This window comes from Dermacentor albipictus, chromosome 4 (genome assembly GCF_038994185.2).
Source record: "Dermacentor albipictus isolate Rhodes 1998 colony chromosome 4, USDA_Dalb.pri_finalv2, whole genome shotgun sequence".
NCBI classification, from domain to species: domain Eukaryota; kingdom Metazoa; phylum Arthropoda; class Arachnida; order Ixodida; family Ixodidae; genus Dermacentor; species Dermacentor albipictus.
The window spans coordinates 19910845-19936957 of NC_091824.1; the positions used below are offsets into that span (position 1 = coordinate 19910845).

Sequence of the window (26113 nt, forward strand, 5' to 3'; positions counted from 1 at the left end):
GAACTCCTGTTTCTTTGTGTCGTGTTCAACCTCGAACGACTTTTGTGACAGATTCTGCGCACATGTCATTATGGGCTGAACTCTCTGCAGTGTGCGCAAGTTATTTCTTCCCAAAATTCGCAATGCATAAGCCATTACAGTATGCCTTACAGACATGCAGGTACAAGCAGACGCTATCGGACGACTGCGCAGAATCTTGGCCAAGAGGAAACACGATCACTAATCATTTTATCTCATTTTATAGTATATGTACAACATAAGAAGGTAACTGTTTGATTGTAGTACCCAGTTTTCATTCTCTCTGATTTTTATTAAACACTTGCGAGCCGCTTAGCTCCTCACCAGCCCCATCGTATGCGACATCAATTGCAAAAGATCAAAGCACGAGAGAGCACGAGGGCGCGCTTAATTTTTAATTCTGTGAGCCCATGGTGAGACCATAGAATAAAAAACCAACCCGCAGTCTCCACTCCCGCCCATCCCGAAAGCTTTAAAAAACGTCATTGTCGATGTCTACTGCAACTACCGAAGGAGCCGTGAGAGTGCGTTTTGTTGGTGACGATGATGTTATCGAACACATATATAACCTCTCAGATGCAAGCAAGAGGAAGAAGAAAGGTAAGGCATCCAAAAACTGACGCCGAGAACAAACTTATCTGGTACATTTACGCAACATTGTCGCTGGGCCGTTCTCCCAGGGCTGCAGAATATAGCGCCAACTTTTCCCTTCACATTCAGAACCCCTTTTTAGAGAGAAAGAGCGAGTATAGATATTCCTAAGTGCGGAGATTACTCCCACAGAGCCGTCCTGGTGTCGTAGGTTTGACATGAACACTACACAGCCTCACTTGGTAATTAAAGCTCCGTTACCGCTGCAGCGGAACGCCTTGGACATACTGTTGAAAAATAAATGACTGACAGTTTATGATTTTTGTGGCGCAAGAAATTCAGAACAGGAAAGAGCAGACAGAAGGAAAGACGCGTATAGCTACCTGTTTATTTGGAAACAAACCATGTATACTGTGCAAATGCATGATCGCAAATGCGAGCAACGCGAGCAGGAGACGTCATCAACGGCAACAGCTTAGTAATTTAATTTCAGCATCATATAAGGCGATAAATTACGAGGGAAAATGCACGACGAGCGCTACAGTTAACACGCTACATGCAGAAACCGCAGAGGAAATAGCTATTGCGCTAGCCAAAGCACAAACACCAGCAGGCATAATTATCAGTGATTCCCAGACGGCCATACGAAACTTCGCCAACGGTCGAATCTCCCCAGAGGCACTACGACTCCTGAAATTACCTAATAACCGCGACAAAAACATCGATCTTATCTGGACACCCGCTCACACACTACCAGACGGTAGCAATGAGGTGGCGCACCGCATGGCTCGAGAACTTACGAACCGAGCCTCGGTTAGCCCCGCCTCACCGACTACCAATGAGTGGGAGTGGGAAGATCGAATGACCAAATTTCACGAAATTACACAACACCATAGATTGCAGAGGCGTACATTCCCGCCGCCGCACCCAAAATTAAGCAAAAACCAGTCTGTAGAATGGTGGCAGTTACAGACCAGATCCTATCCAAGTCCAGCTATCATGCACCTAATACACCCAGATTTATACCCAACCGACAAGTGCACACATTGCAACTCTAGAGCCACCCTGGAGCATATCCTGTGGGAATATACGGCTTTAATACAGGGTAACTGGCATGCAGCCTCAAACAGCGACAGCCTCCGCGCGTGCTGGGAGTCTGCGTTGCTCAGCTCCGACCTGCAGCACCAACTCTGGGCCGTCCAGCGAGCCGAGGAAGCTGCCAAGGGCCAACAACCCTTGGCTGAAACCTAGGCGGGGTCCAGGCCCACCCCACCAAATCGCAGGGCACTGAATAAAGTTATTTGAATGAATGAATGAATCATATAAGGCAACTTGGGTTTAGTTGACACAATCTCGACCATTGATTTGAACGTAAAATGCACCAGTCTGTCACAAGTCAGTGCTTGTGACAGACTGGTGGGCTAGTTGGTGTCGCATTATTTTTGTCCATGTGTTTCTGCACTACTGTGCAAATAATGTTTATAACAAACGTTCATTGGTGATGTCTACTGCTCATCGCTGCCCCTTGCTATCGCTCCTTTGTACAGTATATGTGGTTACAGAGATACCGCGCTGTCTTCAGCGCAATATTTAATAACAGGAATTGTCGCCATATTCCAATTAGCTTTGTCTTCCTCTTCACCCCGCACACATCTTTGTGCCGAATTCCTAGTTCACCTGCAACGTCATTGCAGCATGTAGCATGGTTTGCTTCAGAATAATCACTTGTAAGTGTAGCACGTGTCTTTCTGTCTGCTCTTTCCTTAGGCTGTTTTTTCTTCCGTTTTCTGAGCTATTTGCGCTACAAAAATCATGCCATTCAGTAAACACTAACTGTATGACATGCGTGAACTCTTGCTTTTCTCCAAGGCTTGCATGTCTTTCAGGCATGCACTGTCTCCCGGCCTGTCCATTCTGATGGTTGTAGTACATTTTCTTGCTCAAGGAACAATAACAGACAAAAGTGTTGACTTGCAACTGCGAGTTTGCTGCTGGCAACCCTTACAGACCCTCAGTCACAAGTCAGTGCTTGCGTCTCTCTTCCTTCACATCCCTTGTTTGTTCCAGCTGTTACTGTATTTAAGAGTGAACTCCAGCCAACTAGCCCATTTTGTCATATTACTGCAATATCGTTCCTTGATTTTTGATACTTATGCTTCTCTTTGCAGTTGCATCAAAGGGGTCTGTAGCAGAGCCATCTTTGGCTGATGAACCGCCACTGGTTGCCGGCGTGGAACAGGAAGAGACGCCGATCCCCATAGGTAAGTCTAATATCATGTGATTCTATGCTGCCATCACTGCAATAATGTTTGCATGCATCACTTCAAGGTCTCCATGCCACCAGTGACACATTAACAGGACGCCAAGTGTTTAACCTTACGTGCACACCAAAAGCCAAGCATGGTAAGCAAAGTTTATTTGTAGTTTTGCTTTTGTTTGCGAATTTATGCCTATTTTATGCTTGCAGTGGTTAAGGCAGCTTCAAAGACGCCTAGCAGAGAGCCAAGGAAGGGCTCGTCCAGTACCCCTCGCCAGCCTGTTACCCCTAAATCACCTTACTCACTCAGAAGAAAAATTAAGCAAAGTGAGTGTGCAGATATCTTTGATATTCCTGTAGCTTTTTTTTTTTTTTTCAAATGCACGAGTGTGCTTCTCTGTACTGCACATTTGCCAAACTAATCTGGTAATCATTCAAATTGAATTTGATTTTAATCCCCTTGAACAAAAAGATGGAGGACGCTTAAGCTTTGCCTTTAAGAGTGGGACGCAATAACATTCAAAGATCCCTGACTGCTTCTCACGCTTCCCAGCAACTGCAGTTTATGTAACTTTAATGTTTACTAAGAAATGCTGGTGGCGAACACTATACACGAAGGCGAGCTTTCTGGTAGAAACATGGCCTTTTGCTTGGGCCAATCCCAGAGGCAGTGCCAAATAAATGGCATCATTTTCAGGTTTCCTTTTATTGTTTCGCACTTTTAATATTTCAGCCTTAGAAGAGTTAACATAAAAGGAGTAAAGTTTCCTTCTCTTCCTTCACTGCGTTCTTCTTGGTGTTTTGGTTCGTTCTCGGCTCTTCCTAAGCCGCTGCGCTGTTCTCTGCTTCGGTATTCTGGAACTAAAGGTGCTGGATGTCAATAATTTGAACTGAGTTTATTTACGGACAGACAGCGGTTACACTGAGTATATAGTAAACAAGGAAAGAAGGTTCACATTAACAAATGCGGCTGAGCAAAGGCCTCTGAGCAGTCCGTCACTCCGATCGGGCACTTGACGAGATCGGTTCGTTGTCTCCTAAGTCTCAGACCACACTGCCCGCCCAGCTGCGCACATTCTCACCCCCAGCCACGGGACCATGTGTCCGGGCTGCGTAACTCGCACCGGCGGTGGCCGCCGCTTGAACCAACCGAGTTGCCCGTGCCGCCTTGACCGAACCCAAACACTCCCCCGAAACTCCCTTCTGCAGATGCCGCTACAGAGGCTCGCTGCGCGATTTATGGCACTCGCCAGAACCAGTGCGTGACAACCCTTGCCGCTCCCTTTTTCGCCGAACAGTGTTCGGCCACCGCCTTCCCAGAGCAGGCGCTCTCTGGAAGTGGCCCGAGTGCGAGCCAACAGCACAACATTGCAATGCAACAGATACACAAACACGGAGTGGACTCTAGAGAAATCGAGCAAGCATGCACTTCAACCAAACAAAAAGAATGCATACATAAGTTTAACCAAGGCAAACATTCACAACGACCTTACAAAAGGCATGCACTGTCGGTGTTTTGTTTCATAACATTTGTTTGTGAGCTGTCATTCTCAAAATTCCAAGGAATAACTTTACCAAGAATGTAAGTCAACTTATGAGCAACTTTAGTGATAGAATGATGCGGTGATGTAACCCACATACGCTGCATGTCATATAGCATGATGTGGCATGTGCATGTACCTAAATATATACGGGAAGTTTCGCTCACAGTGCATGCCGCACGCGGATGCCGACACCGAATGTTCTGCGGCATGGACCCTTGACGCTACCTTGTTAAAATATATGAGGAACGAGTTGCCACAGAAAGCTACTTCGATCAGTCGCTTGGCGGGGTGGCTGCCCTTTTACGCAGCAGCAGCAATATACAGATACTTTTCATACAAATGACTGCTGTTTCACATGTGTACAGAGAATGATTTCACAAGGGAACATACTAAACACTTTACAAATAAAAAGGAAGACAGCTCAAGATTAATCGTAAGATTCATAGGATAAATACAACATAATTCACTGAAGGTAATCTCTCATTTTTTTTTTTTTGAAAACTGTGACACATCTGCAGATTTGTTGGCAAAATTATTGAACAAATGTGGAAGGGTAAAAGTGAAAGGATGTAAGTGTGGGCATGTTGGTATACCATTTTAGCTTTTAGTTCACGAGGGTTGCAATGTGGGCTTGTTGGTAATGCATCTTTAAAGGGTGTATGGTAGCGCGATTAAAAGACAGGACAAAAGAAGACACACAGGGACACACACAGTGCTTTTAGTGCACGAAAGGCTCAGGCATGATTTAGACAAATGAAGACAAAGTGCTCATTTCCAAGAATCATTGATTTTCACAAGCATCACACACACACACACGTGTGTGTGTGTGTTGTGTGTGTCTATATATATATATATATATATATATATATATATATATATATATATATATATATATGTATATATATAAACGAGAAGAAAGGGGGTTAACCGAGGGACCCGAGACTTCTCATTACATGACCCGAGACTTCTCATTACATGACTAATATGTATATATATATATATATATATATATATGAGATTAACAACAGATTGTGCAAACACATTTGCTCAATTTCATAAATCCCCGCAGGGGCGTCTGCGTCAGCAGGCGTGTGGTGTGTTGCGACACCCATGTACCCGACCATGTGGGGGTCAAAGCCTTCTGCGTGTAGCTGTGCATGGCTTAGCCGTGTTCGGGGAAAGGTGGATCCTGGGAGTTGAGCCGATGCCGTGTGTTTGGACCTTTGCGGCCCCTCGGCAAAGGCAACACACCCCTTTGGCTTTGCTTCGCTTAGATGGCAGACGGTAGATTTCCCCCAGACTGACCCACCCAGGGAAAATCTTTAGTTGCCTTTTCCTGTCCTCCTCTAGAAATTATGTCTTTCTCTCTTACTTAGAACCTTTACTGTCTTCTCACTCTGATTTCTCATGCAGCAACGTTTAACCTGGTGTAGTCTATCCAACCTTGAGTGCTTTATATTAGGTTATAGTAACTGCAAACAGCTGGCGTCAGTGTTTTCTTCCAGACTCGTAGCGTACCCTTGTTGGGCTCAGTAGTGGTCATCTGGCGTAGATGCCGATATCAAATAAATTCTGTATGGCTAAGACATCGTTCCCCCCACTTTCCTATTGTCCTCTTTCCAAACGAGGACGTACTGAGGAAGCTTTTCTGTTATTCAGCCAGTGTAAAGAAACATTCCCACGCTTCTATTCTCTACATAGTCAAGATTCCGAAAAGACAATCAGAACTATTTTACCTTTCACTGCAGCAAAATGTCTCACCGACACAATAGGTGCTAGCTACAAAATGACGAAAGTGAGCAGTGGCAACTTTCTTGAGGTTCACGACACCCAACAGCATGTCAAACTCTCAAATCTTGTAGCATTCCGTAATGTGCCAACCATTGTTACCCCCCATTGATCATTGAATGCAAGTAAAGGAGCTATCTATGATGAAGATCTCTTGAGCCTGAGCGAGGAAGAGCTCCTGGAGGTCTGGAAAAAACACAATGTTATCCAAATGCAAAAAAAAATAAAGATCAAGCAGAGCAACCAGGATATTCCAACTACCCATCTGATCCTCACGTTTGTGTCAAGTGTGTTACTGGAAACCCTAGGAACAGGATATAGAAAAATTCAAGTCAGACCTTACATTTCAAATCGCTAAAGATTTTTCAGATGTCAGAGGCATAGCCATGGTTTGCAAAGCTGCCAAGGCCAACTGACCTGTGCAAAATATGGCAAACGTGAACACGCATCCGGCAACTGTAGTGGCATGCTCCACTGTCCCAGCTGTGATGGTGGATAGTTCGAGCATACTCTAGAACTTGCCCCGCATGGAAAAAAGAAAAGGACGTAATCACACCGAAAATCAAGGAGAACATTTCGTTTTAAGAAGTGTGAAAACATATTTCTTTTTTTTCCATAACTCAGGGTATGCTGATGTGGCGCGCAAGGGGGCAGTGGTGCAGCTGACTCCAGCATCGGTCTGGCCCACAAAGAGTGTGGCTGCGGCTGTGCCACCAGCCCCCTTGGCGACAGCAGCCAATGCTACTTTGCCATCAGTGATGGAGGGCCCATGAACCTCCGGATTGATGGACTCCGTAGTATTGTCTCTTGAGGCAAGGCTTGCAAAGCAAACACATCGCTCACAAGAGAGCGTCTCCAGCACCCAGCCAAGAGTCGATGGACATAACACTCGTTCAGACAGCTCAGTCAGCGCCTAAGGAGCGGCAGGATTATCTTGACCGCTCCAAGAAAGACAAAGCTCGCTTCAGAACGCCTGGAAAGGGCACCGTGACCTAACCTTTGTCTTTTAAACACACAGCACAAACACTTTTCTGATCATCGAGACACAAATACTACAATAGAATGTTAGAGGACTTCTTCATAACCTTGACGACATTACAGAACTCCTACACAAAGATAACCCAAAGTTTCAGTTTGTTCAAGAGGCACATGTGAAACCCACACACATAAACTTTCGTCGTCAGTATACCGTATATTCTAAAGACCGAGACGACGTGAGTCTGGTGGTGCAGTAATAGTTGCTGAGAAGTTGGAAGCTTGTGGACATGTGGCCTATCAGACGGTCCTTGAAGCAGTGTCAGTTCGGGCTCTTCTGTTTAACAGACTGGTCGCTGTGTGTTCCATTTATATAACCCCAAATCATCATCTTGAAGAAACAGTCTTTTATAACATCATTGACCAGCCTCCCGGCAGGACAACTCATCTAACATTAATTTGACCTCTAGGGCATACCTGTTTCATAAGAAGGTGCCCACTTATTCTAACTTCCAACACATCTCGTATTCATCAATAGATCTAGTGATTGGCTCTGTGTCTCTTCTGCCTGACCTGGAATGGAATGTCATTAACAATCCTTTTGGATGTGACCACTTCCCTGTAACTTTAAACTTAATAACACGGCATGACAACCCTCCCTATGTTTCTCGATGGAAATTAGCATCTGCTTACTGGGAGCATTTTAAAGAAGCAAGTTCTTTATTACAAAGTTTTATTAGTGAATTTAGCATAGACGACGCAGTAGGATATTTTACCACTTTTATACTCGGCACAGCAGAACAACGCATCCTGCAGACAAATGGTAATTCATGCAAAAGACGAGTCCCTTGGTAGAATGGTGACTGTAACAGGCATGTAAGAAACAAAATAAAGCATAGGGCATTCACCGTTGATATCCTAATGCGGAGTACCTTATTACATCTATGCACATCAAATCGCCAGGAAGGAGGATGTGAAGGCAAATAAGGAGGGCAAGCTGTGGAAGGTTTCTCTGTGGCATTAATTCATACACACAGGAGGCTAAAGTTTGAGACGGATGAGAAGGCTGAAGGGGCAGCAAATATTTGCCCTTGGTTAATGAACAAGGAAACAGCAGGAAGAACCAGGCCGACACTCTTCGTGAGAACCTTGAGTCTGTTTCTAGCTCTGTTCACTATTTATTGTCTTTTCTGAAATACAAACAAATGGAGGAATGGAAGCCACTCAACTGTAAGTGTAGCTCAAGCAAACCTCTCAACTGGCCATTCTGCGTTGCTGAGCTGAAAGCTTCCCTAAGTGCATGTCAGAACTCTGCTGCGGGTTCCAACCGAGTTATGTACGAGATCATTAAACACCTTCACAGATGCATGCAAGTTACACTACTCGCACTCTTTAATACTCTCTAGACAGCTGGGCATCGTCCGTCTCCAAGGAAAGAAGCTGTTGTGATCCCTGTGTTGAAACAAAGTAAAGATCCCACCTCAGTAAGAAGCTACTGCCCGTTCGCGCTAACAAGTTGCCTTTGCAAGTTTGAACAAAAATGATAAATCACCTTCTACATTACCTTGAATCAAGCAAAGTGCTTGATCCGTGCCAGCGTGGATTTAGAGAAGGCCGGTCAACAATCTATCACTTTGTGCTTGTTGACGTGGTGCTTCGTGATGCTTCTGGGAATATTCATGATGCTTTTGTCAACGCAACAGATTTTCTTATCCGTTTTTCTTGACGTGGAAAAGGCCTACAATACCACGTGGCACTATAGAATCCTCCGAGACCTGTCATGAATGGCTAGCACGTGGAACATGTTGAACGTTATTGAAAGTTACCTCTCGAAAATGTACCTACTTTCCGCATAAAAATAGGGAACACACACTCCAGTTTACACACACTCCAATTTACGCAGGGAACAGGCATACCCCAGGGAGGTGTCCTCAACGTTTTTATTATGAAGATGAACACGCTTCGTTATTCACTCCCTCCAGCCATTTTCTATTCTGTTTGCGTAGACAATGTACAGATGCCTAGGTTTTAAATCTGGTAGCCTTGCAGTCTACGGGAGGCAAGTCCAGCTTGGGCTAAAGAAAGTATCCCAATGGGCAGATGAAAACGGGTTTAAGATCAATGCACATGAAAACTCCTGTGTCGTTTTTTTTAAAGAAAGAGGGGCTGCACCTTGACCCCACTATCGCACTGCAAGGACAGCACATTCCTATGAACAAAGAACATATACTCTTAGGTGTCATACTCGATCCAAAACAAAGTTTCATCCCCCATATCAGATTCATCAAGGTCAAGTGCCTGAAAACAATGAATGTACTGAGAATTCTCTCCCACACCAACTGGGCCAGTAAGAGAAGACGCTTATTGAATCTGTACATGAGTCTTGTGTGATTGCATATAGACTATGGGGCTACACCGAGTGGCCTAAAAATTCTTGATCCTGTTCATCATTTAGGCATACGCCTAGCCCCGGCTACAGGAGCTTTCAGAAGTAGCCCAGTATGAAGTCTCTATATAGAATCCAGTGTGGGGTCGCTCTCTCTGCAAAAGTCGTTGACCAGTTTCATGTATTTCTTGCAAGCACACTCTAACCATGATTATCCTTCTAACAAAACTGTAAACAATGCCACTTGTGCCACACTTTTCCGCAACTGTCCATCGATGAGAGAACCTTTCTCACTGCGCATCAGGAACCTCAGCAAAGCAATGGCTGTCCTACTTCTTGAAAACCCTCTAATGGGTCCAGCCGAACCAGGGGTCCAGCCAAACCACCATGGCTGTGGCAGCTGATAGATTGTGACATGTCTTTTGTAAAAGTTACGAAGAATGCCTCAGAAATACACATGAAGTCGCACTTCCTAGAACTTCAGTCAAAACACTTGTGCCCAGAATACTACACTGATGCTTCAGAGTCGCATCCTGGCATTTCTTATGCTGCACTGAGTCCATCCTTCTACGAATAGGGCTGTTTGCACCCCGAAACAAGTATCTTTACGGCCAAGGCCTACGCACTCTTGTCGGCTGCACAACACATCAAGGAAATGAAAGTACAAAAGGGAATAATTACAGATTCATTAAGCATCGTCAAAGGCTCAATTTCTCTAAAAAAAAATAAAAGCCTTGTCTTTACTGAACTTTATTCAACCCTCTGCACTTTGTAGAGGGTTGAACCCTCATAATATGCAGGGTGCCTGGCCACAGAGGCGTCGACAGTAATATGCTTGCCGACTGTGTAGCCATATCAGTAAATACAAAACAAAGTAATTTCTCCATAGCTGTGCCTGTCATGGATTTAAAGCCTTTCCTTCACAACAAACTGAGGGGCCATTGGCAACGAAGTGGGACATTAAACACGAAATAAACCATAGTTATTAAGCCAAATGTCGGAAACTGGCCACCACTAACGAAAACAAGACAAAGTGAGGTTATTTTCTGCTGTCTTAGGATAGACTGCATCAATGGCACTCACCCTTGCCTATTGACCGGTGTAGATGCTCCTGTCTGCGATAAATGTGGCGAGGCATTTACGGTCCTTCACGTCCTGTTAGAGTGTTGGGAAATGGAAGCTTAAAGAAAACAAGTGCTTTGCCCCAGCCTACAGACGACACATCCCCCTTCACCCCACAGTGTTTTTTGGCGGGGAACCACTATTTGACAATAAGTTAGTTTTAGCGTTCTTACGAGATGTCAGCCCAAGGTGTACGTAGCACATCTTCTTGCTAGAGGCTGCTGCTGCGACAGCATTTTTGTAAAGCTCCCGCCTCCCAGCTCTTGCGTTCAAGGGCTGTCTTGTGAGGTATGAGTGCTACTGTTACAAGTTTAGTACATCACCCTTGGGTAACAGAAAATTTATGGTCATAGCATACACCAATAGTTATTCTGATTATTTTAATGCCTGTACATTGTATGCACTTTACAGCGACCAATTTTTAGACATCCCTACAGCCAAGTTATATGTGTGATTCAGATTCTGATTCACATCTCTTACAGTTGCCACCATTCTACGAACGTCAGTTTATTATCTCTTGTTTGGCGCTCTTTGGCCATATTTGGCCCTCGTGCCAACAAAATCTATTAATCATCATCAATTTCATAAATCATGACATGAAGCATGAAATATGTGAAAGCAACGAATGGTAAAAAACCATGTTAAGAAAATGCGAGGTTGCAGATTGAATTGTTGGATTGTTTTATTTTACCATCAAAGTGTGCATGATGGCAGGGGCCTGGAGTAAAAAGCTGTCTGAAGGCAGCTAACGGAGCCTCAAGCCTCTCACTTTGGCGATGGTATACCAGTGGTCGCAACACAACTGCTAACACTGTTTCAATCAATCAATGGAACAGTATAGTTAATTATGAGATTAGTCTGTGAAAGTGATTGCTTGTTTCAAATAGGTGTTAAGAGGAGTAGGTGTGTGCCAAATATCGGGGAAATGCATCCTGTATATGGCAACCATTTGCTCCTAAGAGGAAGCTTTAGCTCGGGCCTGACTCTGACAAGGCCTATTCAAATACTACATATAAAACACTAACGTTTTTGTAAGATAACCCCTGGACCGATATTTAATGATGTTGCATTTGAGAGAGAAAGTTAAATTCTAGTGACTGTCGGAAGCTGAATTTTGATTTAGGGCCTGAATTTTGTGAAAAGAATTTTCAAAATATTGAAACTTAGAAAAAAATAAAAGCACTAAGTTGAAAAATTCATAGCTTTGCTTCAAGAACAGATAGTGCGGTTCTGTAAATAACATCCATTAGATCATCAAAGCGGACAAATTTCATAGGTCAATTTATATCTTATGTGAATTTGTTACGTTGTGTACAAGGGTTCTTCAAAAGCTGTATTTTTATATTACTGAATTTTTTCAGATTCATGTGTAACATATCAATTTTGTCCGCTTTAGATGTACTGTTAGGTGCAATTCACAAAAGTGTGATGTAATTTTTTATTGCTGAGTTATAGAGTTGTAAACTTAATAGTTCCGTTTTCTTAAAGTTTTTCGTTCTTTCCAATTTTTAATAAAAATTGAGGAGCTAAATCAGAAATTAGAAACCAACAGTCACTAGATTTTAAGCTTTTCTTTTAAATGCAACAAACCTCGCCAAATGTGGTGCGGTGATTGCCGAGAAAAACGAATTCTTGTTTTACATATTATTACAATATCATCGAGAGATGCTCAAAAGATTAGCCGCTGTGAGAATGACGAAGTGGGTCTGTGCCCTTGGCCTGAGCGAGGGTTGGCCTGGCTGTCTGGCTCCAGTGCAAATAGCCTGTAAATAGCCTCTTTCGTCTGTGTCTTTCCACACGTTAACATTCTGGTGGAGGTGCGGTCGTTCCACAGGTAACAATATATTTAGATAGGAGCCCCTGAGCTAAAGCTTCCTCTTAATTGCGAGATGTCACTGTAAACCGAATTGTTTTTTTGTGGCCGAGCAGTAGAATTGGAGTAAATGATAGTTATAATAATAATTTTAATTTATAACTTTACCTTGTTTAAAGAGTTGCTATATGTGAAAATCATACGAGACGTTTGCAGTTATTCTAATAAACTTCTCTCAGTAGGTTTAGATTCGTTTTTGTTGTTGTGCCCCATTCACAAATTAGCAAAGAAGACGGATAGCATCATCGGTCTAATCAGGCGGGTAGCTAACAGAAGGAGAGGCCTGAGCGAAAAGAATCTGTTAAGGCTAGTCCACGCTTTCTTGTTGTGCCATTTTATGTACGTAGTGGCCATGCACGTCTGGAAGAGGGCAGAGCGAGACAAACTAAATGCCATGATAAGGAGGGGGATCAAGAGCGCGCTCGGACTACCAAATTACACACGCACCGACCGACTCCTGCAGTTGGGTATTCATAATACCCTGGAAGAGATTGCAGAAGCACAAGAAAGGGCACAGATTCTCAGGCTCTCCGGCACCAGGGCGGGCAGACGACTCCTAACTGAGATGGGCGTCCCCCCGGCCACTGTCGAAGACGCCTACCAAGGCCTACCGAAAGAGCAGAAAGATAACATCATCATATCGCCCGCCCCGCGCAATATGCATCCCCAGCGCAACGTAGAAAGAAGGAAGGCCAGAGCGGTGGCGCTCCTACGCCGCGCAACAGAACTCCCTGGAGGCAGCTGCTTCGTTGACGCGGCCCAGTATGGCAACAGCGACAATTTCACGGTAGCGTCAATCAACCACAGGGGTTCGACCGTTAACGCGGCTTCGGTACGAAGCACGTCGTCGCGTGCGGCGGAGCAAGTGGCCATTGCCTTGGCCCTCCTGGATGACGGACATGCCAATATCTTCAGCGACTCCTGGGCAGCCATCCGCGCCTTCAGCGTTGGCGCCGTGTGTGAGGAAGCCTGTCGCATCCTCGACGGCAAAAGCATCACCACCCACACTCTCACGTGGTTCCCCGCTCACATGGGATCCATCACGGGAGGCCCCACAAACCTCAACGAGCTGGCCCACTCCAAGGCGCGAGGTCTCACTTTCCGCGACCGTGGAGAACTCCAACGCCGGCCCGCAGCGGTGGAGAATAGAGATCAACCGACCACATATAACGAAATTGCTCTGCACTTTTATCTCGGCAGGAGAGAGTTTCCCCTTCCACACAAGAAGTTCAATAGAGCGCAGGCATTGACCCTCAGATTACTGCAAACAGGCTCATATCCCAGCCCGGCTTTATTCTACAAAATTTATCCCGACACCTATGCCACTAGTTCTTGCAGGCATTGCAATGACATCGCTAGCCTAGATCATATGCTCTGGCGTTGCCCCTCGTTACGAGGCACAGAAGAAATCAATGAAGACAAGTGGCTCTCCGCTATCAAGAGCCCTAATGCCGGGGTGCAACTATGGGCTGTCCAGAGGGCCCACGATGCGGCGGTCGGGCAAGGCCTGACTGTCCCAACGTGGGAGCGGCCCGCAGCGCGCTGAGTCGCGTACCTCAGGACCTTATTAAAGTTTCGCATCCATCCATCCATCCATACCAGGTGCACGTAGGATAACTGAGAGAGGGTGAACCAGTTGTATAGTAGCAAATTTATGCATTGAGGCATGATTTGTCAACAGTGTTTGTTTAGTATACCGACGGGTTTGCACCATTTTATGCGAAGCATATTACGAGAGCTCAACCCAGCTCCTCAGGCGCGGCGGTGTCGCCTTGAATACCACGTGACACCGTGACGTCACGACAGAGGAGAAGTGGCTTTGGCTCAACTCTTGCAAGATGGGCTGGGTGGGAATCGAACCAGAGTCTCCGGAGTGTGAGACGGAGACGCTACCACTGAGCCACGAGTACGATGCTTCAAAGCGGTACAAAAGCGCCTCTAGTGAATGCGGTGTTGCCCCTAGAAACGAGCTGTTTCTAAGGCTCAGGCGTGCGTCGCTTGCTCAGGCGCACATTTCGTTGCCGCGCCGAACGCTGCGTTGCTCGACGCTCACCGCGTTCAATGCGGGGCGTCCAAGGCGAAGGAGAGTAACGCATAAGTTGTTTCTTCGTCTAGCCGAACCAAATATAGCCAAGCAACAGCAGTTCACCAGGCTAAACAGTGGTTCAACAACTAAAATAAAGGCTAGTATACTTCGCATCCTGGGCTTAACCTTACCTAAGCCACAGCCATTTTTTTTTAATGAGCTTTGCAGATATGGTCGTACCAAGATAAAGTACTTGAGGAATATATGCCCAGGACTTTTATGCATCCTACTATTTCTATCATATTATGACTGACTGCAACTGTCAGCAAACTTATGACCTTATTCTTTGGCCTGAAGAGTATTGGTTTTGTGGTATTAATAATGAAATAATTGCATTTTGTCCATTCTAAGGACAGTGGCATTGGTTTCATCAGATATGTTTTCTATATCGTCAAATGTTTTACCAGTGATTAATAATATAGTGTCATCAGCATAGGAAATTAAGGTTACATGTGGATTTGAGGTAAAAGAGAATATGTCATTGACATAAACACAACATATAAAAGTCGCCCCAATATGCTGCCCTGAGGTACGCCCATCTTTATGGATTTAATATCCGCAGAAGGTGCTCCTACGGGCGCTTATTGCTTACGATGCCTTAAGAAAGAAGCTAGGAGGTCATACGCAATGCTGTGTACACCGTATAACTGTAGTTTATCAAGTAGTATTTCATGCTGTAAGGAATCAAAAGCTTTTGATAAATCTTTGTATATTGCCAGTGTTAAATTATTGTTTGAAAAATTTTTATGTTTCTTTCCTTTTGGTTTAGCAGAGCGGTTTCTGTTGAACAATGGTGACTGCTTAAAAATATAGTTAGACAATCTTATGTACAAGAACCTTTTTATCGCTTTGGAAAAGACAAGCAAAATTGATATCGGTCTATGGTTCTTCAATACATTTTTGTCACCACCCTTAGAAATTAAGGTCACCTTTGCAATGTGCATGTTTCTAGAAATGTAACAGCAGAGAGGATAAGATTGAATATGTGCATTAATGAACACACTATCTCGTGCACTATGTACTCCAGTGGTCCTAATTGCAGGTTGTCCATGTCACAAACGCTACTGTTATTAAGGTTTAATATTGCGAATGCCAGCTCTTGCTCATCTGTTGGGTACAAAAATATGGTATTTGGTCTTGTACAAGGCCTTTGCGTTTTGTGTCTTGTTGTGTTTTGTTATTTGTGAATTGGTTAATGAAGAAATATTAAGCAGGTTAGCTAAAGCAGAACCAGAAACATGATTGTTTGAAGACAAAATGCTAGTTGCACATGCTCGGGCTTGTACTTTGAGCATGGTCTGGTCACAAGACCCACATGTACATTATTTCCATATCACGATACAAGCAAACTATGCTTGTACAGGCTGTTTGCAGATATGGTTACACCACCATTAGTTGGGCAGACTGCCTCGCAAGGAAGGTAGTTTTACAATTATGAAAAAGGTTTGCTTTTTGTTTTTGTTTTCCTTGTGAATATCTTCAAAGAATTGTCGAAGATGAAGGATGAAGCAGAAACGTCTTCTGGTGACTCAGACAGCGAACTATCATCTGAGGATGACGAGGATGAGGAATCTGATCAGGTATGCTCAGTGCACTGTTTGTTCTATCATCTAAGCTAACCTACTATAACTGTTTTCAATCACTCACGCATGGCTATCTTACTTTTTCCATATGTAATATTTTTCTACACGTTTATTATGCCAGCTTTTTCCTGTTTCACATAGTAGCAGCTTGGTATACTCACATCTTATAGGTGCCTTCACAACAACGCTAGAAAAGTAGCAGTAGGCAAATATTTGTGATTTCAAGTGCAAATTGAATTTGCTTTGTTATTTGATCTATAAGCTAATGTTAGCCTAGCTGCTAAAAAAAAAGAAAAGACTAAAAAAACTTGGTGCAACATACAATTTTGAGACGTACTATGTTTGATCCTCAGAACTCTTGATGACTGAACACCATAGGTCTTATAATTGTATCTTGTATCATATTTTTTAAACCTTCTTGTTGAAAAGCTTGGCTAATGTTCAATTACAATAAGTGCAATGTACTCAATTTCAAGATTTGATGGTGAAAAACTATATATATAGAAACTAAACTATATAGTTTATATAAACTAAAACTAAACTATATAGCCATATAAGATAGCTATATATTTGTGTGTGTGCGTATATATATATATATATATAAATATAAGAAACAACTTTGCTGGGGCAGCTTTCTTACATCATGATTCTGTTGAATGCAAGGGACAAATCATAAATATACTTATTGAATGAATACGTTATGTGTGAAAAGTAAAAAACAGAGGGAGGAGGGCGGGGGGGGGGGGGAGAGGTAATTTTTTGCAGTTTCGTTGGAAACGAATTGGGAGTAAAAGTGTTTGGCAAATGCGGTCACATATACTCAGCGTTATCAATTCTACTACCGAGGCAGGCATGGAACGGCTGATAACAGCTGTCCTCATTTTTCTGGCTGCCTGTGCATTTTTCGTCTCAATTTGCCCAAAGCGAGGTCTCACTTTCTTGGCTGATGCCACCGTGTCTTGCATTCCTTAAGTGTTGTGCAATGTTCTGTCACAATGCCTAGCTTATTTTTCATTTTATTATTGTCACTGTCATGTGATGGTGCGAGAAGTCTTTTCTGTTCTTTCTCATTTACAAGCCAATTAGTTGCTTGAACTTCGGTTGCTAAAGGTACTAGAGTCAAACCTTGTTATAACAAAACTGCCTCCAACAATAAAATAATTTCATTTTATCCAATAGTATTTGCTAAATGCATATATTTGTTACACACTGATATTGGTGAGAAACATTTTGTACGTACTTCGTTATATCTGATAATTTGTTATTTCTGTGTTTGTCATAGTGAGGTTCTGCTTACGCATATTAAACTCCATTTCCTTTCCCCTATGTCTTCCATGTTACCTTTTCTTAAGCTTTAATAGAAAATAAATATTTAATGTTCAGTACTCAAAGGCAGATTATTTCAAGTATTAATACATGATAAGAAAAGTTAAGTATATTTTAACATACCTAATGATCAAAGCAGGTATGCTTGGGAGGGCCTTGATTAATTATGTTGTTGCCTATCCTACCCAGGTTGACATTGGAAAATACGGCAGTTATTTTACAAGTAACTCACGATCCAAGACTTCGAACCACACATTAACCAAGCTTGGCAGGCCTGTAATGGCACCAGACGAGATTAACAGCACATTGGAAAAGGTGAATGACCTCCACATCAAGCATCGGGCAAAGCTGCTTGTGAATTACCACTCTTGCTTTGCACACTGGCTGGCACTCTTAAGGTGAGGGGCTTGTCTTTCACTTGGAAGCGTTTGCTTGGGAGCTCCCATCTCAACACATGGGAACAGGGACATCATTTTACTTGGCATCTGCGTCACCGTATTTAATGAAGCTTGTTGTATGTATAAGAAAAAGCTAAAATCTAATGACTCCATCGAGTGGATATTTTATTTGGGCTGGCACGTTTTACAAAAATTGTTGAAAACTGTAAAACTGGAAGAAGAAAAAAAGCCAGCGGTGTACCAAGTTTTCAACGCTAAAGCGCAGTGATACAGTTGAACACCTTTATAGTGAAGTGCTTGGCACCTCCAAAATAATTAATTATACATTGATATGGTTTGACAAGCAATTGACATTGACAAGTAATGGAGGGGCTTTGAGAGAGACTGTAGTCAAAGGCTCCACAATAATTTTAACAAAAATTTCTTACAAAAATTACTAGAGGCGTTGTTGTGGCGCTGATGTATGTAGGAGCTGCAGGTGTGACTTCATCCAGCTTCGTTGTAAAGGTCACCTAATGCACAGCTTGCAGTAGAACTAGGACAGAATTATTCCTTCATTATATAGGTCATTTCATTGTAGAGGCATTCGCTGGGTAGAAGCACTCAACTGTAAATAATGATATAAACTGTAAACTCTAAACTGCATCTGACAGCATATCTAAAGCACACAAAATCGATGTGTCACATGTGGCTCTGAAATACACCACTAATTTGTGAGTAGGACTTTTTCAGAACTCTCCTAAACATTGCAAACAATTTTTTGTCAGCTGTAAACTCATATATAAGATTTCTCCGTTTGATATGCTCTAACACATAAGCAGTTTACAGAGCTGTGCTGTCTCTTTTGGTGCAGGATTATGGATGGGTAAACTTCAATTTTCTATTTTATTGAAACTTGCTGATTTTTGGCAATTTTCAAAAAAGGTATGCAGTCATAAATCAAAATACTGCTTCCTACAGTTGCTAGAATGTAACTATCTGTCTCAAGGGCAACAAATTTCTTTCTAATCGGTACCGCAATTCTGTCAAATTCTTTTCTGTGTTTTACATGTGTTTGAATCGGGAAATCTGGGTTGGCCCCCAGCTAAAGCTTCCTCTTAAAGCTGATTGATGATGATTGACATGGTTTGACAAGCAATGAAGGGGCTCTGAGTGAGACTGTAGTCAAAGGCTTCGCATTAATTTTAACCATTGAGTTTCTCACAAAAATTACTAGAGGCGCTAATGTGGCGCTGATGTATGTAGGAGCTGCAAGTGTGATAATTCATCCAGCATGGCAGTGGTACATAATGCATGGAGTTACCTAAACATTGTCCTTCTGGCTTCAAACAGTTTTGCTACTTTACAATTTAGTTATTTTCAACAATATTTTGCATTATTAGTGCAACAATTCGCAGGGATAATTCGTTTGTGCACAGACCTGTTGCCTCCGTGCGCTTAGGAAAATATGATTGCTGGAAAATGAAGAAAGATAAAGTCGCAAAAACGTCTGAAGCCACAAGCATGAAGGTTGGAGAATTTCATGTTCTCTCCATCATTGTCACGGTAGCTGAACAATCACAGGGCCAGAGCTCTCTCTAGTAATTTTTTTGTAGGAAAGTATATGGTTTCTCACCACTTTTCACCACCTCCCAGTTGTTTAATGCGCATGCAGTGCTCGGTGCACGAGCTCCTTTGCATTCAGCTCCAGTCAGAACGTGGCCACTGGGACTTGTTTTGTTGCACTGTCCTCCTCTGACCTCTTTTTACGCCGCTATGTCTTCAACTGTGTGCGGTGGCTGACTGGGGTAGCGGTTTGGGCGAGCTGCTATGCCTTGACATTTTCTTGAATTAGCACAGCTCACAATGAGTGAAGGAAACAAGACACATATGAAAAACATACGATATGAAAAGAAATGCAGAAGGCTGCTGGTGCCCCCATGTCTTATGCATTCTTTCATATGTGTAGCCTCCCCCTCCCCGTCTCCTGTTTTTTCTTGTGTGTTTTTTCATAACTATCTTGTTTCCATCACGCAGTTTGAGTTGTGCTTCTTCAACAAAACATCATGGAATGCGGTTACTGGCCGCCTGTTAAATGAACTGCAAAAAGATGTCACGTTAGGCTAGTCGGTTTACTTTGAAAGGTAGTTTAGTAACGTCTGCTGCCGGGCTAGTTCATACATGGCTTTTAGAAATGGTTTTAGGCAAGAAAAATGAGACGTGGACAACAGAGTAAAAGGCTTGGCTCGGCCGGCTTTCCTGCTTCTTTGTTAGTTTGTGTGAGCGAAGCTTTGTTGAACAAATTTCGGCGTCAGCCTACCAATGCTTCCGAAGAATGCGAAAAGAAATGGAAAATGCGTCCCGTTGTCGTTCCATGTACATGAAGTAGCTCATTCGTTAAAAATAATGTTGCTTCTTGCTACAAGGTGCCGGTAGTGTTTTTGGCTCCTCGGAAACTTTCTCGCATTTGTGCGTGCCTGTCTTTCTTAAAAAGGGCCAAGTGTGTAAAGAACCACATAAAGTGTTTCTTGAAAAATATTTTCCGCTGGCGTCATGTATAAGATTCCTTCTGACTGCGGCAAGGTGTACATCGGCCAAAACTGGGCGTTGTGTACATGACCGCCCATGAGAGCATGCTCTATCAATCAAGAATGGGACTGGCTCACATTTGCCACATCACTGCAAAGTGTGCACGTGTGAACTTTTGCCGGAAAACACATGCATATTACCAAAAAGTAAGAATGCGGTGGCATGGGAACTAGCAAAGGCAATGTATATCAGAAAGTTTGGGGACCAGTGTATCAGTGTTCCGTCATTGTCTCTTCACGAGAATGAGTTTAGTTTCCGGGCTGATAGGATATGACTAGGGAAAAAAAAGTTCGCCTGTCCATGTCTTTTATTCTGTTGTCCGTGTCTTATGTTTTGCGCCTAAAACCATTTCTAAACGTTGTCTTGAAAGGTGTTGGAAACGGTATTAAATGTTTATTTATTTATTTATTTTATTTATTAGATACCTGCATCGCCCATGCGGGCATTACAGCAGGGGGGATTACATAATAAAGGAAGGAACAAGTAATCACATACATAAAGCGTGAAAAAACGCATCATTGTTTTCAATATTAATAATGTCAGGCGAAAGAGCATTCCATTCTCTGATAGTCCGAACAAAAAAAGAATACCTAAAGACGTCACCCTTGAAAGGATACTCGCAGACTTTCAGCGTATGGTCGCGTCTCAACGACGTATAAGTAGGCGACTTAATATATCTTTCTCTCTGAATCCCTGTTTTTGAATAATAAACAGCGTGGAAAAATTTCAACCTCAGGTTTTTTTCACCAGTCTTTTAATGCCTGCCACGATAATTTAATTTTACTTTCTGTCATACTTAATTTTTTACTATAGTCATTAAGAACAAACCTAGCTGCTCTATTCTGCACTCTTTCAAGCTGTTCTGTGAGATCGGCCGTATACGGATCCCAAGAAATACAACCATAATCAAGTAAACTACGGACATAAGTGAAATACAATTGCTCTTTTAATTTATTCGGTATTTGACTGAAGTTACGGCGGAGGAAGCCCAATGAACGTATTGCCTTATTTTTAATATGCGTAATGTGCCTGTTCCATCTTAAGTCAGACGTCATTAAAATTCCTAAATATTTGTATTCGTCAAGTTTCTTTAATGCCATATTACTCAAGGTATAAGTGCATGGCTCAAATGCGCGCTGCCTTGAAAAGGTGACGTGAACACATTTTTCAACATTTAGTGACATTTCCCACGTATTGCACCACGTTCCTATAACGTCTAAGTCAGTCTGTAATAATGAAACGTCATTTGCGTTATCTCTGACTCTATAAATGACACAGTCATCCGCAAACATTCTAAATGAAGACGTAAGATCACTTTCAATATCATTAATAAAGAGTAGAAATAAAAGGGGACCTAAAACTGATCCCTGAGGAACACCTGAGGTAACTGGAACATATACAGAAGAAAAACCGTTGAGCACCACAGACTGCTCTCTTGCACGAAGATATTCGGCAATCTAAGCTACGACACTATTGTCCAATTTGTAGGCCTTCAGTTTTGAGATGAGAAGATCATGTGCAACGACATCAAAGGCTTTTTTGAAATCTAGAAATATACAGTCTATTATTTTGGTTTTGTCTATTGCCGAGGCCAGATCATGAAAGAATTCTAACTGTGTAGAGCATGAAAAACCTTGTCGAAAACCATGTTGACTAGGGCTTAGAATATTGTGCTTAACTAAGTGCGACATGATCGAAGTATAAATTATGTGTTCCATTAACTTGCATGGGATACTTGTTAAAGATATCGGTCTGTCGTTTTCAACGGCACTTCTCGATCCGCCTTTGTGAATGGGTACAACCCGTGCCAGCTTCCAATAATACAGAGACAGAGACAAAGACATGACACAGCACTCATGTTGTGTGTTTCTAGTCTTTGTCTACATTTTTTTTTGCTGTTTCCCACACCTTCCAGCAATCAAAACAGACTGAATTTTACAGTATACCTGTATAGAGTACTGTATAGAGTAATTGTGTTGGGCATTTTAGTCTGCATTTTCTGGTGTTAAAGTTGTTGTGAAGCCAAGCTTTATATTGTGTTTGAGATCATCATTGTTATTGACATATACAAAGTAACTTTATTTTAATAAAGGCACCTCCCACATGAAACTGACTTACATCGCCTCTTCTGTACACTAGCATGTACATAAATAGGAGTGGCACCATACAGGTGAGAAAAGCAGATGACTGTTCTGACACTTCTGTTCTTGCATATAGCTTCAAACAACAGTCTACAAGATACCTTTTGAAGACGTCGTTGATTCTTAAAGGGTACTAGCCTGACATTTCTTACTTGTGAATTCTTTTATATCAGGTGAAGGTCCAACTGCTCAAATTTTCGAAAAAATACTGGTAAGCTTCATCATCAGACTATCTTTATGTCCACTGCAGGGCAGAGGCCTCTCTCAGCAATCTCCAATTACCCCTGTCTTGTGCCAGCTGATTCCATCTTATGCTTGGAAATTTCCTAACTTCATCACAATCAGCTAATTCTCTGCTGTCCTCTGCTGCGCTTCCCTTTCCTTGGCACCCATTTTGTAACCCTGATAGGCCACTGGTTATCTGCCCTATGCATTACATGGTCTGCCCAGCTTCGTTTTTTATGCGAAGCATATTACTAGAGCTCAACCCAGCTCTTCAGGCACGGCGGTGTCGCCTTCAATACCACGTGACACTGTGACGTCACGACAGAGGAGAAACGGGGCTCCAACTCGTGCCGTCGCTCGCGGCTTCGCCTTCAAGGCTGATCACGTGACACCGTGACGTCACGACAGAGGAGAAACGGGGCTCCAACTCGCGGCGTCGCGGCGGTATATAAGCAGCTGCGCTTGCCTCTGCTAGACACTCACGAGGTGAGATGCCTCCTGGAGACAGAGCTGCTCGTTGGAATGAGAAGCGAAGGTTGCGGCGTGCTACAGAGACTGTTTCTAGGTGGCTTTGCTACAGCGCAGCGACTACATGCCCCGCATCGGACGCGGTGAGCGTCGAGCAACGCAGTGTTCGGCGCGACAACGAAATGTGCGCCTGAGCAAGCGCCGCACGCCTGAGCCGACGCCGACGACACCGGCTTTTCTGCGACATGAGCTCCTTAATGCTGTCGCGTTAAAATAAAGGCTAGTATGCTTCGCATCGGCTGCGGCTTAACCTTAGCTAAGCCACAGCCAGTTTTTTTGCTGTCAACTAGAATATCGGCTGCCCCCATTTGCTCTCTGAACTGCACTGCTGGCTTCCTGTCTTTTAACCTTATCTCTAAACTTTTTTCTTTTATAGCTATTTGCGCAGCCCTTACAACTTCTCCTCAAGCTTCTTTGTTAACCTCGAAGTTTCTATTGCATGCGTTAGTGCCAGTAGAATGCAATGGTTGCATACTTTTGTAAAATGATAATGCCTGTTGTGTCTTGGTTAATGCTTGCCTTATGCAAGCATCAGAGCATCTTAAGTAATTTACTGTAATCCTTGTTTCTTTAAGCCAGCTTTAGTACAGATACTCAGGAGGTGGATGCATCGTGACGTCATAGTACGCTGGCTCGCTCCATCCCTGATATCACTGTGGCTGCCGTACACCAGCACAGCCAGCAGATAACCTGTCAGCACTTCACGTTAATTCCTTTTATGAGCAATCTCATCATACCTAGCTTTATTGCTACACGACATCATCAAATTTTACTGTATCATGACTTCATGATAATGTCAATGACGCCAGATCTGGCCTTTGTTGGCTGACTTAAGCATCAGATTAAAAGTTAAACTTATCATATAAAGGTTTCCCAACTGTCATACTTGTTTAAGCGTAATCATTTTACATGCGATGAAGTTTTGTACAACTTTGAAAAGATGTGTCAGTACTCCTTTAATTAATCTTGCCTTCAATGTCAGTTCACGTCAATGAAGTAGTTGGATTTTTTTGTCCTCTGCTGAATCTGATAACAGTGCTGCCCTACTTTCTTAACGCCATGCTCTGGCGTGCTCTGGGGGCTGATAGGACCTGCCTTTTACACATCTACCGCAATATAGCTCGCTCTTGCCTCGATTACGGGTGCATAGTATACAACTCAGCTCGACCGTCCTACCTGAAGCAACTCGATCCAGTTCATAACTCAGGTCTGCGCCTTGCAAGTGGGGCATACAGGACATCACCGATAAACAGCCTATATGTCGAATGTAACGAACCAGCCCTCGCAGATAGAAGAGCCATGCTCACATGTGCATATGTCCTAAAAACACGCTCACTACCAAAACATCTCTGCTACTCCATAGTTACGAAGTGCCCGTCTAAGCAGCTTTTCAACAACAAACCGAATGCGACGAGACCCCTTATTCTCAGATTTGAAGAAATTTGCCAGGAATTAGGTATTCTAGACACGCTGCCTGATGTTGCCCAGAGAGCCGAACCACTACCACCTTGGCACACCTTTCCCAGTGTAGGTGACTACACACTGACACAATTTCATAAAAAGCAAACTCCACGTGAACATATATAATACAAGAATTTTTGGCGCTAGACAAAAAGTACAAAGAACACACAGCATTTTATACTGACGGTTCTAAAACACTACTTTACGTCGGAAGTGCTGTAGTGCAAGATAAATGGGAAAAGGTAGTCAGGTTGCCTCAGTGCGCGTCAATTTTCTCAGCCGAATGTCATGCCAGTTCGGTGGCTGTATCAAAAATAGTCGAGATGAACATTCAAAACAGCATTATCTACACGGACTCGCTAAGTGCAATCACAGCACTGAAAGCCAGGAACGTAAGGGAACCTTTAATAGGAAATATAATCCATAACATAATAACTGCTCAAAAGCGAGGACACGAAATAAAGCTCTGTTGGGTACCAAGCCATCAAGGAATTAGAGGCAACGAGAGAGCTGACGCGTGCGCCGCTCAAGCCTGCCATAAGGATATCAGTACTATAAATATACCCTATGCAGATTGCATGAAGTTAGTAAAAAACAAGCTTAAAGAAAAATGGCAGCGTACATGGAATAGCGAAGAAAATAACAAACTACATTTAGTAAAACCTATTCTAGGAGAATGGAGATCATGCAGGCATCAGGAACGTTTTATTGAAGTAATTTTATGCCGCCTGCGCATTGGACACGCCCACTTAACACACAACTTTCTACTGAAAAAACAAGACAAACCCTTATGTGAGAAATGTGGCAATGAACTCACTGTAAATCACACTTTATTCTCGTGCACACAACTCGAACGGCTAAGGAAAAAACATTTTACTGTATTTTACAATGAACACATTCCCTTCCATCCCAGTCTGCTTTTAGGAGATAACCCACTAGTAGAAACTTCATCTGTTTTTAGTTTTTTGAAAGACGCAGCGATCCTAAACGCAATATAATATATCACAGAACTACTAATTCTAAAATTTATTACCCGTTTTTTGCATGCATCTTATGATGCACCTCACCCATTTTCTCGGTCCTGAGAAGAAGGCTGAGGTCTTCAATTGGTTTGTTGGGCTCCTCAGAGTCCTTGTCTGGACAAGGACCTCGATAAGGATACCCAATTTTTGAAATAAGTTAGACCATGTGTTTGGCGCAAGATAGCCTAAGTTGCTTATGCGCCATAAAACCCAATACAATA

The 26113-nt window shown here is 43.0% G+C and overlaps 1 protein-coding gene across 2 annotated transcripts in view; it reads left to right on the forward strand.

The window, feature by feature from the left end:
* The first annotated feature begins 343 nt into the window (after nucleotides 1–343).
* Nucleotides 344–26113, forward strand: part of Orc2 (origin recognition complex subunit 2) — a 57704-nt gene continuing 31934 nt past the window's right edge. The window contains exons 1-6 of one of the 2 annotated variants that reach the window (XM_065448115.2): nucleotides 344–618; nucleotides 2778–2870; nucleotides 2938–3012; nucleotides 3077–3193; nucleotides 16126–16220; nucleotides 17739–17947. In XM_065448115.2, coding sequence (XP_065304187.2) covers nucleotides 510–618; nucleotides 2778–2870; nucleotides 2938–3012; nucleotides 3077–3193; nucleotides 16126–16220; nucleotides 17739–17947 — 698 coding nt within the window. In that variant the 5' untranslated portion in view covers nucleotides 344–509. The remainder of the gene's footprint in view (nucleotides 619–2777; nucleotides 2871–2937; nucleotides 3013–3076; nucleotides 3194–16125; nucleotides 16221–17738; nucleotides 17948–26113) is intronic. The other variant, XM_065448114.2, reaches the window with a different exon arrangement.